Genomic DNA, 14,722 nt, shown 5'->3' with positions numbered 1-14,722 from the left:
GAAAAGCCTAACGTAAACGTCGTAACTTTACTGCGTCGGCCGTGCGTACGTTCGGAAATTCACGTATCTAGCTATCTGGGCCAGTGTGTTTTCAGCTCATACAGAAAGTTAGAAAGAAATCAACACGTATTTCTGGTACTTGCATTTTTATTTATTTTTTTGCTCTTTATTTTACAGCGATTAAGTGAAGTCAGACACCCTGGTGGGAGGAGGAGTTCCATTCCCAGGGAAAGAATAGCAGTTGACTGACAAATACTTGTTGTTCATTCACTATATCACACAAAATTGTCTACAGTGTACCTCATAGACATGAAGATTTCTACCTGGGTGGTCCAAAATTAGCTGGATTGGGCAAAGGTTATCTCATGTTTCTAGGTTCTTAAAGAGAATCCATATTGATTCAGATATATTAAATGGTTCACAGCTTTCTGGCATGGAATGGGTTATAAAGAAATTTGTATTTGTCCCAGAACTGTCACATCTCACTCTTTTCTGTCCTTGAACCTGGGCAATTAAGGGAGCCAACAGGGTGGAAGGAAGCAACTTACAAATCAGCCCCGAGCAAGGTGTTCCATACTTTGCACCTGCTGAGAACGTGATAGACAGCAATCTTTTGCAAATCAATTTATACCAGCCATCTCTAACATGGAATAAAATCATAATTTAAAAGCAGGAGTCAATTAAATTGAAAAATTAGTAAGGACTGATGAAGAAAAAAAAAATCTATAAAATGTGAAAAAGAAAAATCATATTGCGTAGTCTACACTTACATTGTAATGCATTTTATGCAAAAAATCTATGTTTTGTCATAACATTTTGTAATGCGTATGTCTTGACATTTCTGAACATTTTACTGTATGAAAACAGCATTTTTCATATTTAAATAAAATCTTTTATATTGTAGATTTGTATGAGAAATCTCTGACTGCAAATTTTTACGTTAGCCACATAAATCAATTCTTTCGGGTTAATTTAGTGAAGGCAAAAAGGCTGTTCACTTTGCAAGTGAATTTTACCTTAGCTTAGTAAATGTGATGAAAATTCACTTTGCAAAGAATACAAAATGACGTGCAAAAAGTAAAAAAAAAAACACAGTATTTTTGCTTGCACATGATCGGATGATGGAAGTCAGCAGAGCTTTACTTTGCAAAGTGACCAGTCTATTTGCCTTTAGTAAATCAACTCTGTTGGCTTACTGAAATTATCCACAGAAAAACAATCATATTTCAGAATTCAGGAGTTGGTATTTAAAGCGGAGATCCGCCCATTTTTTTTTTTTAAAGTCAGCAGCTACAAATACTGCAGCTGCTGACTTTTAAAATAAGGACACTTACCTGTCCAGGGCACCCGTGCTTTCGGCATCCAAAGCCGATCTCTCCCTTGGCTCTTGGGTGGAGGCACCGCCATCTTTGGTAAGGGAATCAGGAAGTGAAGCCTTGCGGTTTAACATCCTGTTCCTTACTGTGCATGCACGATTCGTGCTGCACGTTCCCACTGGTCCTTGCTGTCTTCTGGGACATGTGTGTCTCCCAGAAGACAGCGGGGGGGGGGGGGGGGTGGAAGTGGTGTGATACCCGCAGGTGGCCCGGGTATCTAAGCCCAGAAGTGTAAGCAAAATACCTGTATTATACACTGAAAGGTGTCAAATGTGACACCGGAGAGGGGGAGGGTTCCGAAAAGGGAAAGTTTCATTTTTGGGTGGAACTCCGCTTTAATTGGTTCTTGATGGTAACATTTTAGACTTGAAATCCAGTTATGATTAACCATAAAAATGTAAGTTCACCTTTGCTCACTTTTTTTTCTTCTAAATTCCAGCTCCACTATGTACTTTTTTTGCAAAAATATCAACTCTTTCCAATAAATCTACAGACACTTACTTTACTTGTCCTCATCCATGTTTCCAGACGTATCCATTTGTAATGTCTTACTTCCTGGTCAAACTGTAGGTCATGACACAGGAAGTATTTGACCAGCTGACCTCATTATCCACCCTCCTACCTAACGCCCATCTCCAGGTGCCTGTTTTTTAAATGAAATGCAATCAATCAGTGATCACCCTTCTCACTAAATACACAATAAACAATCCGATTGCATAGTGTATGGCCATCTTTATACAAGTTCATAGGAGGGAGTGGACAGAAACACTCAGCTGCCAAGCCTTATTCACATCTCTGCATAGCACGTACTCGCATTCCCACATGCGTTGTGGAGCATTTTCACTCATCACACATAGGCCTGCCCATCCACCTGAATGGGCTGCCTTACACACAGCAATCACCCCAAAGAAGCTTCAGAACTTTTTTTAGAGTGGAGCTTGGTGCGTTTTTTACTGTGATTTTTGGTGCAGCGCATTTCTGAAATGCAAGGAAACAAACAGATGTGAATGGAGCCTCATTGTTCTTGTGTCAATGCACCAATTTCACTTTCAGGTCCCATTCACATCTAGCATAGTGGGAGCGAACGTTGTGTGGCTTGTTTTTCCTGTTACACGCATAGGACAGCCTGCTGATTTCAATTGGCTGCACTGCATGTGGTTAATGGGACATTTTGGCACTTTGTGGCTTGCATGTTTTTTCCTGTGCGTTTTTCAGCATTTTTTCACATGGCAAAATGTGTGTTTGCTTCTGTATTTGGTGTGCCGTTAGCAATTAATGGCACTAAAAGAGCAACTAGTAATTTTTAGGTGCATAAACATTGCCATACACTATACAATCTGTGTGGCGAAACATGTAGGGATCAGTGACCATTGCAAGCATATGGATACTTTGGCCAGTACTACTGTCTGTATAGCACTCTGCTTATATTTTATGCACCTTATGTTTGCTGTTCCTGGCATATTTATGTTTATCAAAAAATGTGTATAGTTTAAGCAAAAACTTGAGTTTCTATACATTAGACACAGTTATAATCCCTATTCAACGTCCCTTCTTTGCATAGATGAGGACAAGTAAAGTAAGTGTCTGTAGATTTAATGGAAAGCGTTGATATTTTTGAAAAAAAAAGTACATGAATTCTATATTGGTACATAGGGGAGCTGGAATTTAGAAAAAAGAGAAAGTGAACAAAGGTGAACTTACCCTTTAAACACTGTGTTTAGAAAGCCATTACAGGTCATCAGTTTAGGGTTAAAGTGTTTACCTTTTCAGAAAAAATAAAAGGTAAACTTATACCCTACACCATCCTCAACCCCCTATTCTTGCTGTATGGTCCTACAATTATTGCAGTCACTATGGTGTGATATATGATACAATTTGAAAAAAAAAAGGATAGATTGTTTCTAGTTGCTTAAGGTGTCATAAAGCTGTATGCCTCCTGTGTGAGAGGAACAGAAGTACTGTTTAAATTTGTGGTCCCTGTGATGGTCTATTACAACAAGAACAAGCCACAGAGCCACTCTGGTTGGCTCTGTACATGCTGGGGGAAATTACAACTTGCTGGGGGAAATTACATTCACAATTGCTTACCTTGAGACAGTGAATTTCCTTACGATCCCTCTTCCATCCTTGTAGGAACAGACATGCAAGTTTGCCCAGTATAAAGCTGTATATTTGTAGGGCAGTTTGATCACTTATTTGCCAGCATGTGTGTGCATACAGGCATACCCCACTTTTAAGTACACAATGGGGTTTATTTACTAACTAACTACTAAATTTAAAAAAAGGCTCACTTCTGCATAGAAACCAATGAGCTTCTAACCCAGTTTGTTCAATTAAGGTTTGTTAATAAAACCTGGAAACTCATTGGTTTTTATGCAGAGGTGAGCCTGATTTTGCACTATCCAGCGATAGTAAATAAACCCCATTGTGTACTTAAAAGTGGGGTATGCCTGTAGTCAACTTCATGCTTTGAACAACTGAAATTGCTCTGTATTCCAAAAAAAATGTTTTTTAAAAAAAAAGGTTAATGAAAGGAAAAGAAAGTACAGAAAGTCAAATAAATGGCAACAACAAGTTTGAAAAAAAATAACATGCATTATACAGGTTTTTACTCATTATATTAATATTGCCAATGGGAAAACAAAAGGTTACATCCAAGGGTGTTGGCTATTTAAATGTAGTATATCATGGTTTTGGGTTAAAGCAATTATTTTTACTAGTGGCTACTATATTTTCCAAAACAATTGCATGCAGAAAATTATTTCCCCAAAAAGTTGGAAAATTATTCTGATCATTATCTTCTATTAGTCATAGGCAATCTTTTTGTTATGTAGAATACTGCCGTTGTTTGATTCACCAAATGAACTTTCATTTAATATGTTGTGTAGCCTCCTGAAATATTTTCTTGGCCAACCCAATTACAAAAATTGTCTTTGCTCCAATTTTTTTTTTATAATTTTACCACTCGATCTGATTTATCGAGCTGTAAACAGCTGCTTTTGCCTGCTAAAAGTGACTTTTTGAAAGTGATCACTCGTATTACCAAAAAACATCAACAAAATAGGTAGAAGATTAAGAATTAAAGAATATACATGGGGGGGATTTACTAAGATTGTCGAGTGCAAAATCTGGTGCAGCTCTGCATAGAAACCAATCATCTTCCAGGTTTTATTGTCAAAGCTTAATTGATCAAGCTGAAGTTAGAAGCTGATAGGCTACCATGTACAGCTGCGCCAGATTCTGAGTGCGTCAGTTTTAGTAAATCTCCCCCATAGTGGTTATGTACATAATTTACCTCTTTACAGGGGCATGGATACAAAAAATATATAAATGCAAATTTTTTTTAGTCAGTAAACATAAAATATTGCATATTAATATTTTGCATTCTGCTTTTAATCTAGTAGGTGATGTTTTATGCCCCCTTTTCAAATATGTCCCTGCATCTACCCAACACTTCAAAATATAAAAAATTATTAAAAATACAATTTTGTCCCGACCTGTTCCCAAAACCCACAATGTATAATACATATAATACCCTTGCAGCTGGACTACCTGTTAGGGCCCTTTCACACGGACGTGTCTGTGTACGGGCTCCGCTTTGCTCAGCAGTTGATCCCCACTGACCAGGAAGATGACAGGTCTGTCTCCGCACACTGTGCAGGGATCGACCTTTCAGAGCGCCGCTCTCCCCTATGGGGGATCAGATGAAGATGGACCGTAGAGTCCGTTTTCATTCCGATCCAATCCGCCAGACGGATGAAAAATAGGGTTTCCATCCATCACACTTTATCGGATGGGAACGGGTCGGATCTCAGCGGAGATGTCACCGCTAACATCCGTGGCTCCATAGAGGTGCACAGAGCGTCCGTTCAGGTCCGCCTAAAAAACTGACAGGCAGACTTGAACGGCCCGTGTGAAAGGGGCCTTATGCGTTTATTGTTTGTTGCAGGGAATCCATCCTGGAATTTGAAATTATACCGAGCAGGGATATAAGAGATGAGACGAAAAATTTGTTTTGGGTTCAGTTGGCCCTAAAAAAGTCAGGATATAGTGACCACCGTGGCTAACCTTCTCATAACCCTACTATGTTAACCTTCACTTCTAAAACCTAGATGACATATTTTTCTATGTCTTTATTCTAACTAAAGTTATAATTAAAAGTATTCTTCCGGTCAGCTGGCCTGTGTTTTGTGTCTGATTGCCTGGTAACTTCTGACTATTATATTCCTATGATTAGCCAGCATCACTTCCAGCAGCAAAATAATGATGTTTTTCATGCTTAGTTTTGTAAATTTTATGCTATAAACAGTTCATCCCAATGTTAACGTTTGTTTCAGGGAGCTGTATGTGTAATTTGAGCCTAGTTATTTTTCGCTATTGATTTAAACTGATCCCTCTGTTGAACCTTTTCCAACTCCTGCTTTAAAACACATCTTTTAATCGTGATTGTCTAGAAGGAGCTGTCAACCTTCCAGGTCACTCCGAGACTTAATTGTTCTGATAATATTTTCATCTTTTCATCTCTCTCACAGTTACTGCTGAGGAACTTTATCCGCATGAAGCGTTGTGTCATGGTGCTCATCAATGCTGCCTACTACATTAACAGTTGCTTTGATTGGGACTCACCCCAAAGGAGTCTTGCTGCTTTCTTGGTATGATAATCCTCTTCTGTCTTACATAATTATCTCATCCGTTCCGTTGTTTTTTTTTTTTTTTTAAGGGATGCAAGTTATAAATGTCATCTAGCCAACATGGTGCAAAACAATTAACGAGGAGAGGACAAATTGGCACATACTTTAATTCCCAGACCTTTAAAGCCAATAAAATAAAAGTTATACTGTGTTACCAAATATACTGTTAGATCAGGTTGAATATAATTAAAATCCATATAGCTATAGCTATATATATGTTCAAATCTAAATATAATTAATCTATCAATCTATCATATAATATATATATACACACACACAGTGGATATAAAAAGTCTACACACCCCTGTTAAAATGTCAGGTTTCTGCAATGTAAAAAAAGAGACAAAGATAAAAAAAATCAGAACTTTTCCCACTTTTAATGTAAACTGTTCAACAAACTGATTGTTTTTATATCATATATATATATATATATATATATATATATATATATATATATATTGAGGGTATAGAACATAATCACCCCTTATTTAAAATAGTCACATGTTGTTGCTTTGCAGCCTGAAATCAAGACAGGCACAGTTTTTGTCTTTTTCCAGCTGTATTTACTGAGTGTAACGTCTAACATCTGAGTGAAATATAACATCGACATGTCAGAAAAAAATAACACACACCACACAGCAAAAATGACCACACAGTGGTTGAAGAAAAAAAAAGGTGAAAGCCTTTGCATGGCCTAGTCAGAGCCCAGACTAAAACCCCATTGAAAATCTGTGGAATGACTTAAAGACCGCAGTACACAAATGGTCACCATCAAATGTACTTGAGCAGTTCTGCAAAGACGAGTGGGCAAATATGTCTAGATGTGCAAAGTTAGTAGAGACAAATCAACAGACTAAAGGCTGTAATTAAAGTAAAAGGTGGTTCAACAAAATACTGACACAAGGGGGTGATCCTTTTTCCAACTCAAGTGATATTTAAAACATTTTTAAACCTGCTGGTGTTATATCTGTCACTTGGACATAAGTTGCACTAAATAAATAGTAAATAAAGCTGGATAAAATGAAAACTGTAAGCTAAAAAGGATTGAAATCTAAGCGCCACACCACTGCTAAAAGGTCCAGATACTACTTTATTCCATTAAAGGTCAGGGGTTCAGATACCAAAAACTGGCTGCAAAGCAAAATAACAATTATTCTAAAGGAGAGTGATCCTTTTCTATACCCACTGTGTGTGTGTGTATATATATATATGTGGGATTTATCACAAAAAAATAGATAGATAGATAGATAGATAGATAGATAGATAGATAGATAGATAGATAGATAGATAGATAGATAGATAGATATTTAAATAACTAGATAGATAAAAAATAAACAAGCATATAAATATATATAGATAGATATATCTATCTATATATATATTTATATGCTTGTTTATTTTTTATCTATCGAGTTATTTAAATATCTATCTATCTATTTTTTGTGATAAATCCATCCTCCAGTGATACCAAAAACTGGCTGCAAAGCAAAATAACAATTATTCTAAAGGAGAGTGATCCTTTTCTATACCCACTGTGTGTGTGTGTATATATATATATGTGGGATTTATCACAAAAAAATAGATAGATAGATAGATAGATAGATAGATAGATAGATAGATAGATAGATAGATAGATAGATAGATAGATAGATAGATATTTAACCTCCTGGGCGGTGTTCCCGAGTCTGACTCGGGGTGAGATTTTTGGGCTAGGATCGGTAACCCCGAGTCAGACTCGGGCTCGCCTCGCTGGATGTACAGGGAGTTTTACTTACCTTGTCCCTGGATCCAGCGATGCCACCGCGCTGTGTGAGCGAGCAGGACCTCGCTCGATTCACACAGTGCCTCCGTGTGACGCCGATCTCCGTTCCCTGCGACGTTACGACGCACGGGGACGGAGAACGGCGCCAAATTCAAAAAAGTAAACAAACACTATACATACAGTATACTGTAATCTTATAGATTACAGTACTGTATGTAAAAAAAACACACCCCCCTTGTCCCTAGTGGTCTGTCCTGTGTCATGCATGTCATTTTATATAATAAAAACGTTTCTTTCTCCTTGCAAACTGTAGATTGTCCATAGCAACCAAAAGTGTCCCTTTATGTCAAAAATAGTTTTAGATCAGCTAAAAAACAGCGATAATAAATTATAATCACTTGCAGAATTGTGCGATAGCGATTTGTGGGGAAATTCGTCATAAAAAAAAAAAAATAATGACAGCAACAATTCTGCAACTGAGCAAATTTCAGTGATTTTGATTTGATTACATTATTGAATAATTTTTATTATAATTATATTATTATTTGTTATAATTATTTATAATTATTTATTATATTATAATTTATAATTTTGTTTTTAAAAAAATGTCATACCCGGGATGCCTATTAGAATCTTGTTTGGTCAGATTTAAGTGAGTTATTTCTAAAAATGACAGACCTACAATATAAAACGCCAAATTTCCTTGCAAATAATGGTACCGCTTTCAGCATGTTTTTTCTGACAGAATCATACCGCCAGGGAGGTTAAATAACTAGATAGATAAAAAATAAACAAGCATATAAATATATATAGATAGATATATCTATCTATATATATATTTATATGCTTGTTTATTTTTTATCTATCGAGTTATTTAAATATCTATCTATCTATTTTTTGTGATAAATCCATCCTCCAGTGATAAGGCCCTCCCTTGCTCTACTGTACCTTAATTTAAGAAGATGAACACATTCTGCACAATATGCCTCCAGAGATTGTACTAGCAGGAGACAACTTGGGACTGTGAAGCAATGGGAGAGTTTTATGTCATAACATCCCTAGAAGGAGTGTAGTTTGAGAAAAAAATTGAAACTTGCCTTATGATACAAGAAGCCCTATATTTATCTCTATATCCATCTATCCCTCTGTTCATGTATTTGTCTCTGTTATGTTTTAAGTTAAAATTGGTTTCCGCGCAAATGGGTTTCAGCGGATATATTCTATGGTGTGTACACTCCAGCGGATCTGTTTCCGCGGATATTTCTCCGTCGAATGGCTTTTCAGCAGATCGAATATTTGTTGAGATGTTGAACAAATCTATCCGCTGCGAATCTATCCGACGGATAGATCCGTTGGTTAGTACACATTATCCGCGGATAAGAACCACGCGCATGCTCAGACAAAATAAGGGGATGGGAGCACTCGTTCAGGTAAAACTCTCGTTTGTTTGTGATATGGCACATTCGTCATTTTAACTATATAGTGTGTCGTTTATTTCCTCTTGTTTTTTCCGCGTTCTCTTGCTAGAATAAACCCGTTCTCTCGCTGATGCCATCTATCCAGATGTTTGAAATTTATTTTTTGCATCCACATGTGAATGTCTTTGTTTTTCTTTTCCAATTTATGTCCCCATTCTTTTTCCTTGCCCATTTTTTACCCTTTTTTTTATGTTTATTAAATTATTTTCCCCATTCTTTTCCCTTGGCCATTTTTTTACCCTTTTTTTTTGGTTTAGCTAATTATGTCCCCATTCTTTTGTCTTGGCCATTTTTTTACCCTTTTTTTTAGGTTTAGCTAATTATGTCCCCATTCTTTTTTCTTGGCCATTTTTTTACCCTTTTTTTTATGTTTAGCTAATTATGTCCCCATTCTTTTCCCTTGGCCATTTTTTTACCCTTTTTATTTGGTTTTGCTAATTATGTCCCCATTCTTTTCCCTTGGCCATTTTTTTACCCTTTTTTTTTGGTTTTGCTAATTATGTCCCCATTCTTTTGTCTTGGCCATTTTTTTACCCTTTTTTTTAGGTTTAGCTAATTATGTCCCCATTCTTTTTTCTTGTCCATTTTTTTACCCTTTTTTTTATGTTTAGCTAATTATGTCCCCATTCTTTTCCCTTGGCCATTTTTTTACCCTTTTTATTTGGTTTTGCTAATTATGTCCCCATTCTTTTCCCTTGGCCATTTTTTTACCCTTTTTTTTTGGTTTTGCTAATTATGTCCCCATTCTTTTGTCTTGGCCATTTTTTTACCCTTTTTTTTTGGTTTTGCTAATTATGTCCCCATTCTTTTCCCTTGGCCATTTTTTTACCCTTTTTTTTTGGTTTTGCTAATTATGTCCCCATTCTTTTGTCTTGGCCATTTTTTTACCCTTTTTTTTTGGTTTTGTTTTGGTAAAGTTATGTCACCATTTTATGTAGGCGTGTGTTTTTCCTCTTTTCTTTTCCCAAGTTGGTACGCCAAATTCCCCCCCCCCCCCCCCCAAGGAGTTGGTGTCCTTTCTAAATGACACATATTATTTGCTAAAATGTTTCATGCCTAATCACCACAGTATTAAAACACAATAGACAAGGTATTTCAGTAAATCAAATAACCATTTATTTGGTACATAAAGAAAATTATATTACCAAGAAGGGCAGCACTTGCTGAGATAGCAACATAAATGCAGACTTGTGTTCCAGACTGCACAGGCAACATAGTCAAGGACAAAATGAATAACCTTGAGGACCGCATACCGAGAACAAAAAAAGAACAACAAAAACAAAAACCAGGAGCAGCAGCAAGTGAGCCAATGGAGCCCAGGCTGTGGTACTCCAAAAAACATGAAGTTTTTGGGGGATCAAATAGAAGGCCGGCAATCATCGTCTCCTGTTCCTTGGAACACTCCTTGCAGCAGATCTTCCACGGACCCGTCCACGGCCCCTTGCAGGTCGGGATGATGTGGCAGCAGGAGGAGTTAGCAGGTGTTGTGCAGGATAGGCCGGGTCACTCAGCTCAGTGTCATCGGTCAGCCAGCCCTGGTGCAGCCATAAAAGCACCTGGTTCATGAGGTTCCTGGCACGCCTCTGACCGTCCTCCCCCGCTTGGGACAATTCATGGGCCACATAGGCACTGTAGGCCTCAGTGGGGTTGAGGGGGGGCCCTCATTAAGGCGCTAGCTTCCCTAATCATTCGGAGGCTCTCATCCTCCACCTGCCTCCTGCGCCTCATTAGGCCAGTTTGCCTGACCCTGGGGGGAGGGAGTTGCCTGGTGGGGCTGACCGTGGGCCTGGGGCCCTCCTGGCTGGTGCTGGGCCCGGCCTCCTCCTCCTGGCTGACAATGACCCCTTCCTCCTGGCTGGCAGGCAGCTCAGCATCATGAGCCAATCTTTCCTGGTTGCTCCCTTCTTCCTGTGTAAAAAAAAGTGACATGTTTAAAAATTTGGCACAAGCAAATCACACACATTTTCATGCTCTAGACTGGTTTGTTTTATCTTACTTTAAACTTGAATAGACTCTCCTTCTGATCCCTGTACTTGGCATCCATCACCCCTATTTTTATGACCATGACTTTTCAAGTCCATTTTTTTGTTTGGGATTACAATATCAACTCAATAAACAAACAAGAATTAGCAGGCCAAAAACATTTTTTAAAATACTCTACCTCATCAGAAGTGGAGAGTCGCAGATTTTCCTGCCTGCCAGCCAGCCCCTCACCGTCCTCCTCCTGGCTGGGGTGATCTGTGGAAGGTCTGCTGCCCTGCTGTCTGGGTGGAAGGCTTGACATTGATTGCCGGCCCTCTATTTGATCCCCCAAAAACTCCATCTCCTGGTAGTACCACAGACTTGGCAACGTGGACTCTCTTGCTGCTGCTCCTGATCTTTGCTCCCGAAGTTCTCTTCTTTTTGCTCTGTATGCGGCCCTCAGGTTATTCATTTTGTTCTTCACCATGTTGCCTGTGCAGCCGGGAACCCATGTCTGCAGATATCTAGCTATTTCAGCAAGTGCTGCCTTTCGTTGGTCCCGGTTTGAATAATGAGGATGTTTTGAATCCCAAAGTAGGGGCATTTCCCTAAACTTCTCTATTAGCCTAGAAATTATCTCCTTTCCCACGATATTTTCCATTTGTGAGTTTTCGAAGGTAAATTTCTGATGAACACTGTTAAACCAAAAATTTTACAAATTAGAAAATGCCCATCATTCACATTGTATTCATATGTGGCCCCAGATTGATCTTGTACTATGCAAACACAGTGTCTCCTGCAGCCAAAATGCTGGCCAGCTCTGCCCCATTGTTGTGACCCAAAATTAGTTCACATGCAGACCCTTTTTAAAATCATTTTGCTAAATACGTGTAATCTAGACCCATCCCCAAATTTACAGATTGCGACCTTTCATGAAGGCAGTATTTAATGTGTACTTAGCCTGCCACTCATCATTCCTGAAATCTAAATACACTTCCTAATAACCTTTGGCCAACCAACACAGAACAATACTTGCATGATCACAATACACCTGGCAAAAAGTAAAACTAGGTAGAGCATTCTTCACATCTAGATTTAAGTGATGTGTAAAAGCATTGTGAGAATTTAATTCAGTTTGTGGGGACACAATAAACATACTAATTTGCGTTAAAAGGCTGCAAACAACAGACAAAACCACAATCCCATGGCTCTCAAGTTTCTAGGCCTCTGCTGATCCCATGTTTCAAGTTTGTACCTTATCTCTAGCTCCTCGTGCAGCTCAATGAAATAATCTCCGCGTAAGCAACGTAATCACCTCGGTTCCCTTTTATAGACTCCGCGTGTGCGTGACACATCGTCACCATTGCCATGCCCCCTAATCAATGTTAATTCTCAAAATCTGGCGTTAACTGTGTTACTGCTGTCAAATGTTCTACAAATCTCCGCGTAAGCAACGTAATCACGTAGGTTCCCTTTAAAAGACTCCGCGTGTGCGTGACACATCGTCACCATTGCCATGCCCCCTAATCAATGTTAATTCTCAAAATCTGGCGTTAACTGTGTTACTGCTGTCAAATGTTCTACAAATCTCCGCGTAAGCAACGTAATCACGTAGGTTCCCTTTAAAAGACTCCGCGTGTGCGTGACACATCGTCACCATTGCCATGCCCCCTAATCAATGTTAATTCTCAAAATCTGGCGTTAACTGTGTTACTGCTGTCAAATGTTCTACAAATCTCCGCGTAAGCAACGTAATCACGTAGGTTCCCTTTAAAAGACTCCGCGTGTGCGTGACACATCGTCACCATTGCCATGCCCCCTAATCAATGTTAATTCTCAAAATCTGGCGTTAACTGTGTTACTGCTGTCAAATGTTCTACAAATCTCCGCGTAAGCAACGTAATCACGTAGGTTCCCTTTAAAAGACTCCGCGTGTGCGTGACACATCGTCACCATTGCCATGCCCCCTAATCAATGTTAATTCTCAAAATCTGGCGTTAACTGTGTTACTGCTGTCAAATGTTCTACAAATCTCCGCGTAAGCAACGTAATCACGTAGGTTCCCTTTAAAAGACTCCGCGTGTGCGTGACACATCGTCTTGCCCCCTACTCAATGTTAATTATGTAAATCTGGCGTTAACTGTGTTACTTGCAGTCAAATGTTTTACTAATCTCCGCGTAAGCAACTGAGCAGAAACGGGCGCATTATCTCCGCGTAACCTACGTAATCACGTCTTATTCATTCTCTAGACTCCGCGTATGTAGTACCCGCCGCCCTGGTCCCCGCCCATGACGGGACATTTCCAGATTTCCACGCCCCTAATCTCTGTGGAGATGAAAGATGGCGATGACAGGCGAGCATGCACGGAGCTCTCAGGCCAGAAGTGAGGGGACAGAGGCAGGAACGTCCCGATCCCGGCCTAAACGTTATAAGGCAACTAATATGTCCTTTGACGAAATGGTTGAGCTGGTAGACATTATGCGGAGGAAGGACTATGATGGGCAATATGGCCCATACAAGACCCCCAACCGCAGGAAGGGGAAAATTATGGAGAAGGTGGCACGTAAAATGCAGAGGATGTTTGGCATCGCAAGGTCCAAGGAGCAGCTACGGAAGCGGTGGTCCGACTTAAAGCTTCGTGAGCCACATCAACTAAAGAAAATAAAAAAAATACTCAAAAAACGTAAGTTATTTTTTGTTTTGAGGGGTGGGGACAATTTTATTATTTGAATGTTTGGTCAGGTACATTTCTACATCTGTATCCTTGGCCTGGTTGTACTTCTGAAAATATGTTTAAATAATTGTATTTCTCAAAATCTCATTTGCTTGGCCAACGACTGTTAATAGGAAACCTTGTTCACATCAGGTTGCTTCGCAAAAATACGATGTTGGCCCAGGAACAACACACCTGGACATGCCTCTCTTGCCAAAAACATTGTTTGTAAACATTGTGGTCAAATTTTTTAATTGAACAATTAAATCCAAGAATGGGAAATGCAAACAGTGCTACTAAGCAGGTGTTTCCATATCTGTTAATCCATAGCACCTGTGTCTCCCTCAAAATCTTACCAGAAAATTTGGATGGTCTCAGCTCTAAATTATAAGGGGGGGACATCCATGTGTGTCACTTTGCTAAAAATGGAATTAATCAGAGCTTGGCCTAGAAGTCATCCTAAAATATAGGTTTGTGTTCATAAGACAACTAAATATTTTTCAAAAAAGCCTCTAAACCTCTATGCAATGTGTGCGATTTATGCTCTACAATATCTTTTTTTTTTTTTTTTTTTCTAGGGGAAAGAAGACGCCAGCAATTTGAGGAGGCAGAGAGGGCCAGACATGCCCGGGATCTGCCATCTGGCCATGTGGAGGAGGAGGAAGGAATAGAGGAGGATGTTGAGGAGGAGGTGGAAGGAAGAGATGAGGATGTTGAGGAGGAGGTGGAAGGAAGAGAG

At 39.1% G+C, this 14,722-nt stretch overlaps 1 protein-coding gene across 1 annotated transcript in view; it reads left to right on the top strand.

The window, feature by feature from the left end:
• Window positions 1-14,722, top strand: part of MCTP1 (multiple C2 and transmembrane domain containing 1) — a 1,082,102-nt gene that overhangs the window by 722,414 nt on the left and 344,966 nt on the right. Inside the window, exon 17 of the mRNA XM_040342284.1 lies at window positions 5,909-6,028. Within this exon, the coding sequence (XP_040198218.1) occupies window positions 5,909-6,028 (120 nt within the window). The remainder of the gene's footprint in view (window positions 1-5,908; window positions 6,029-14,722) is intronic.

This window comes from Rana temporaria, chromosome 1 (genome assembly GCF_905171775.1).
Source record: "Rana temporaria chromosome 1, aRanTem1.1, whole genome shotgun sequence".
Taxonomy (NCBI): Eukaryota; Metazoa; Chordata; class Amphibia; order Anura; family Ranidae; genus Rana; species Rana temporaria.
The sequence above is the reverse complement of the archived record's forward strand: the minus strand, read 5'-3'. Positions and strand labels throughout refer to the sequence as shown.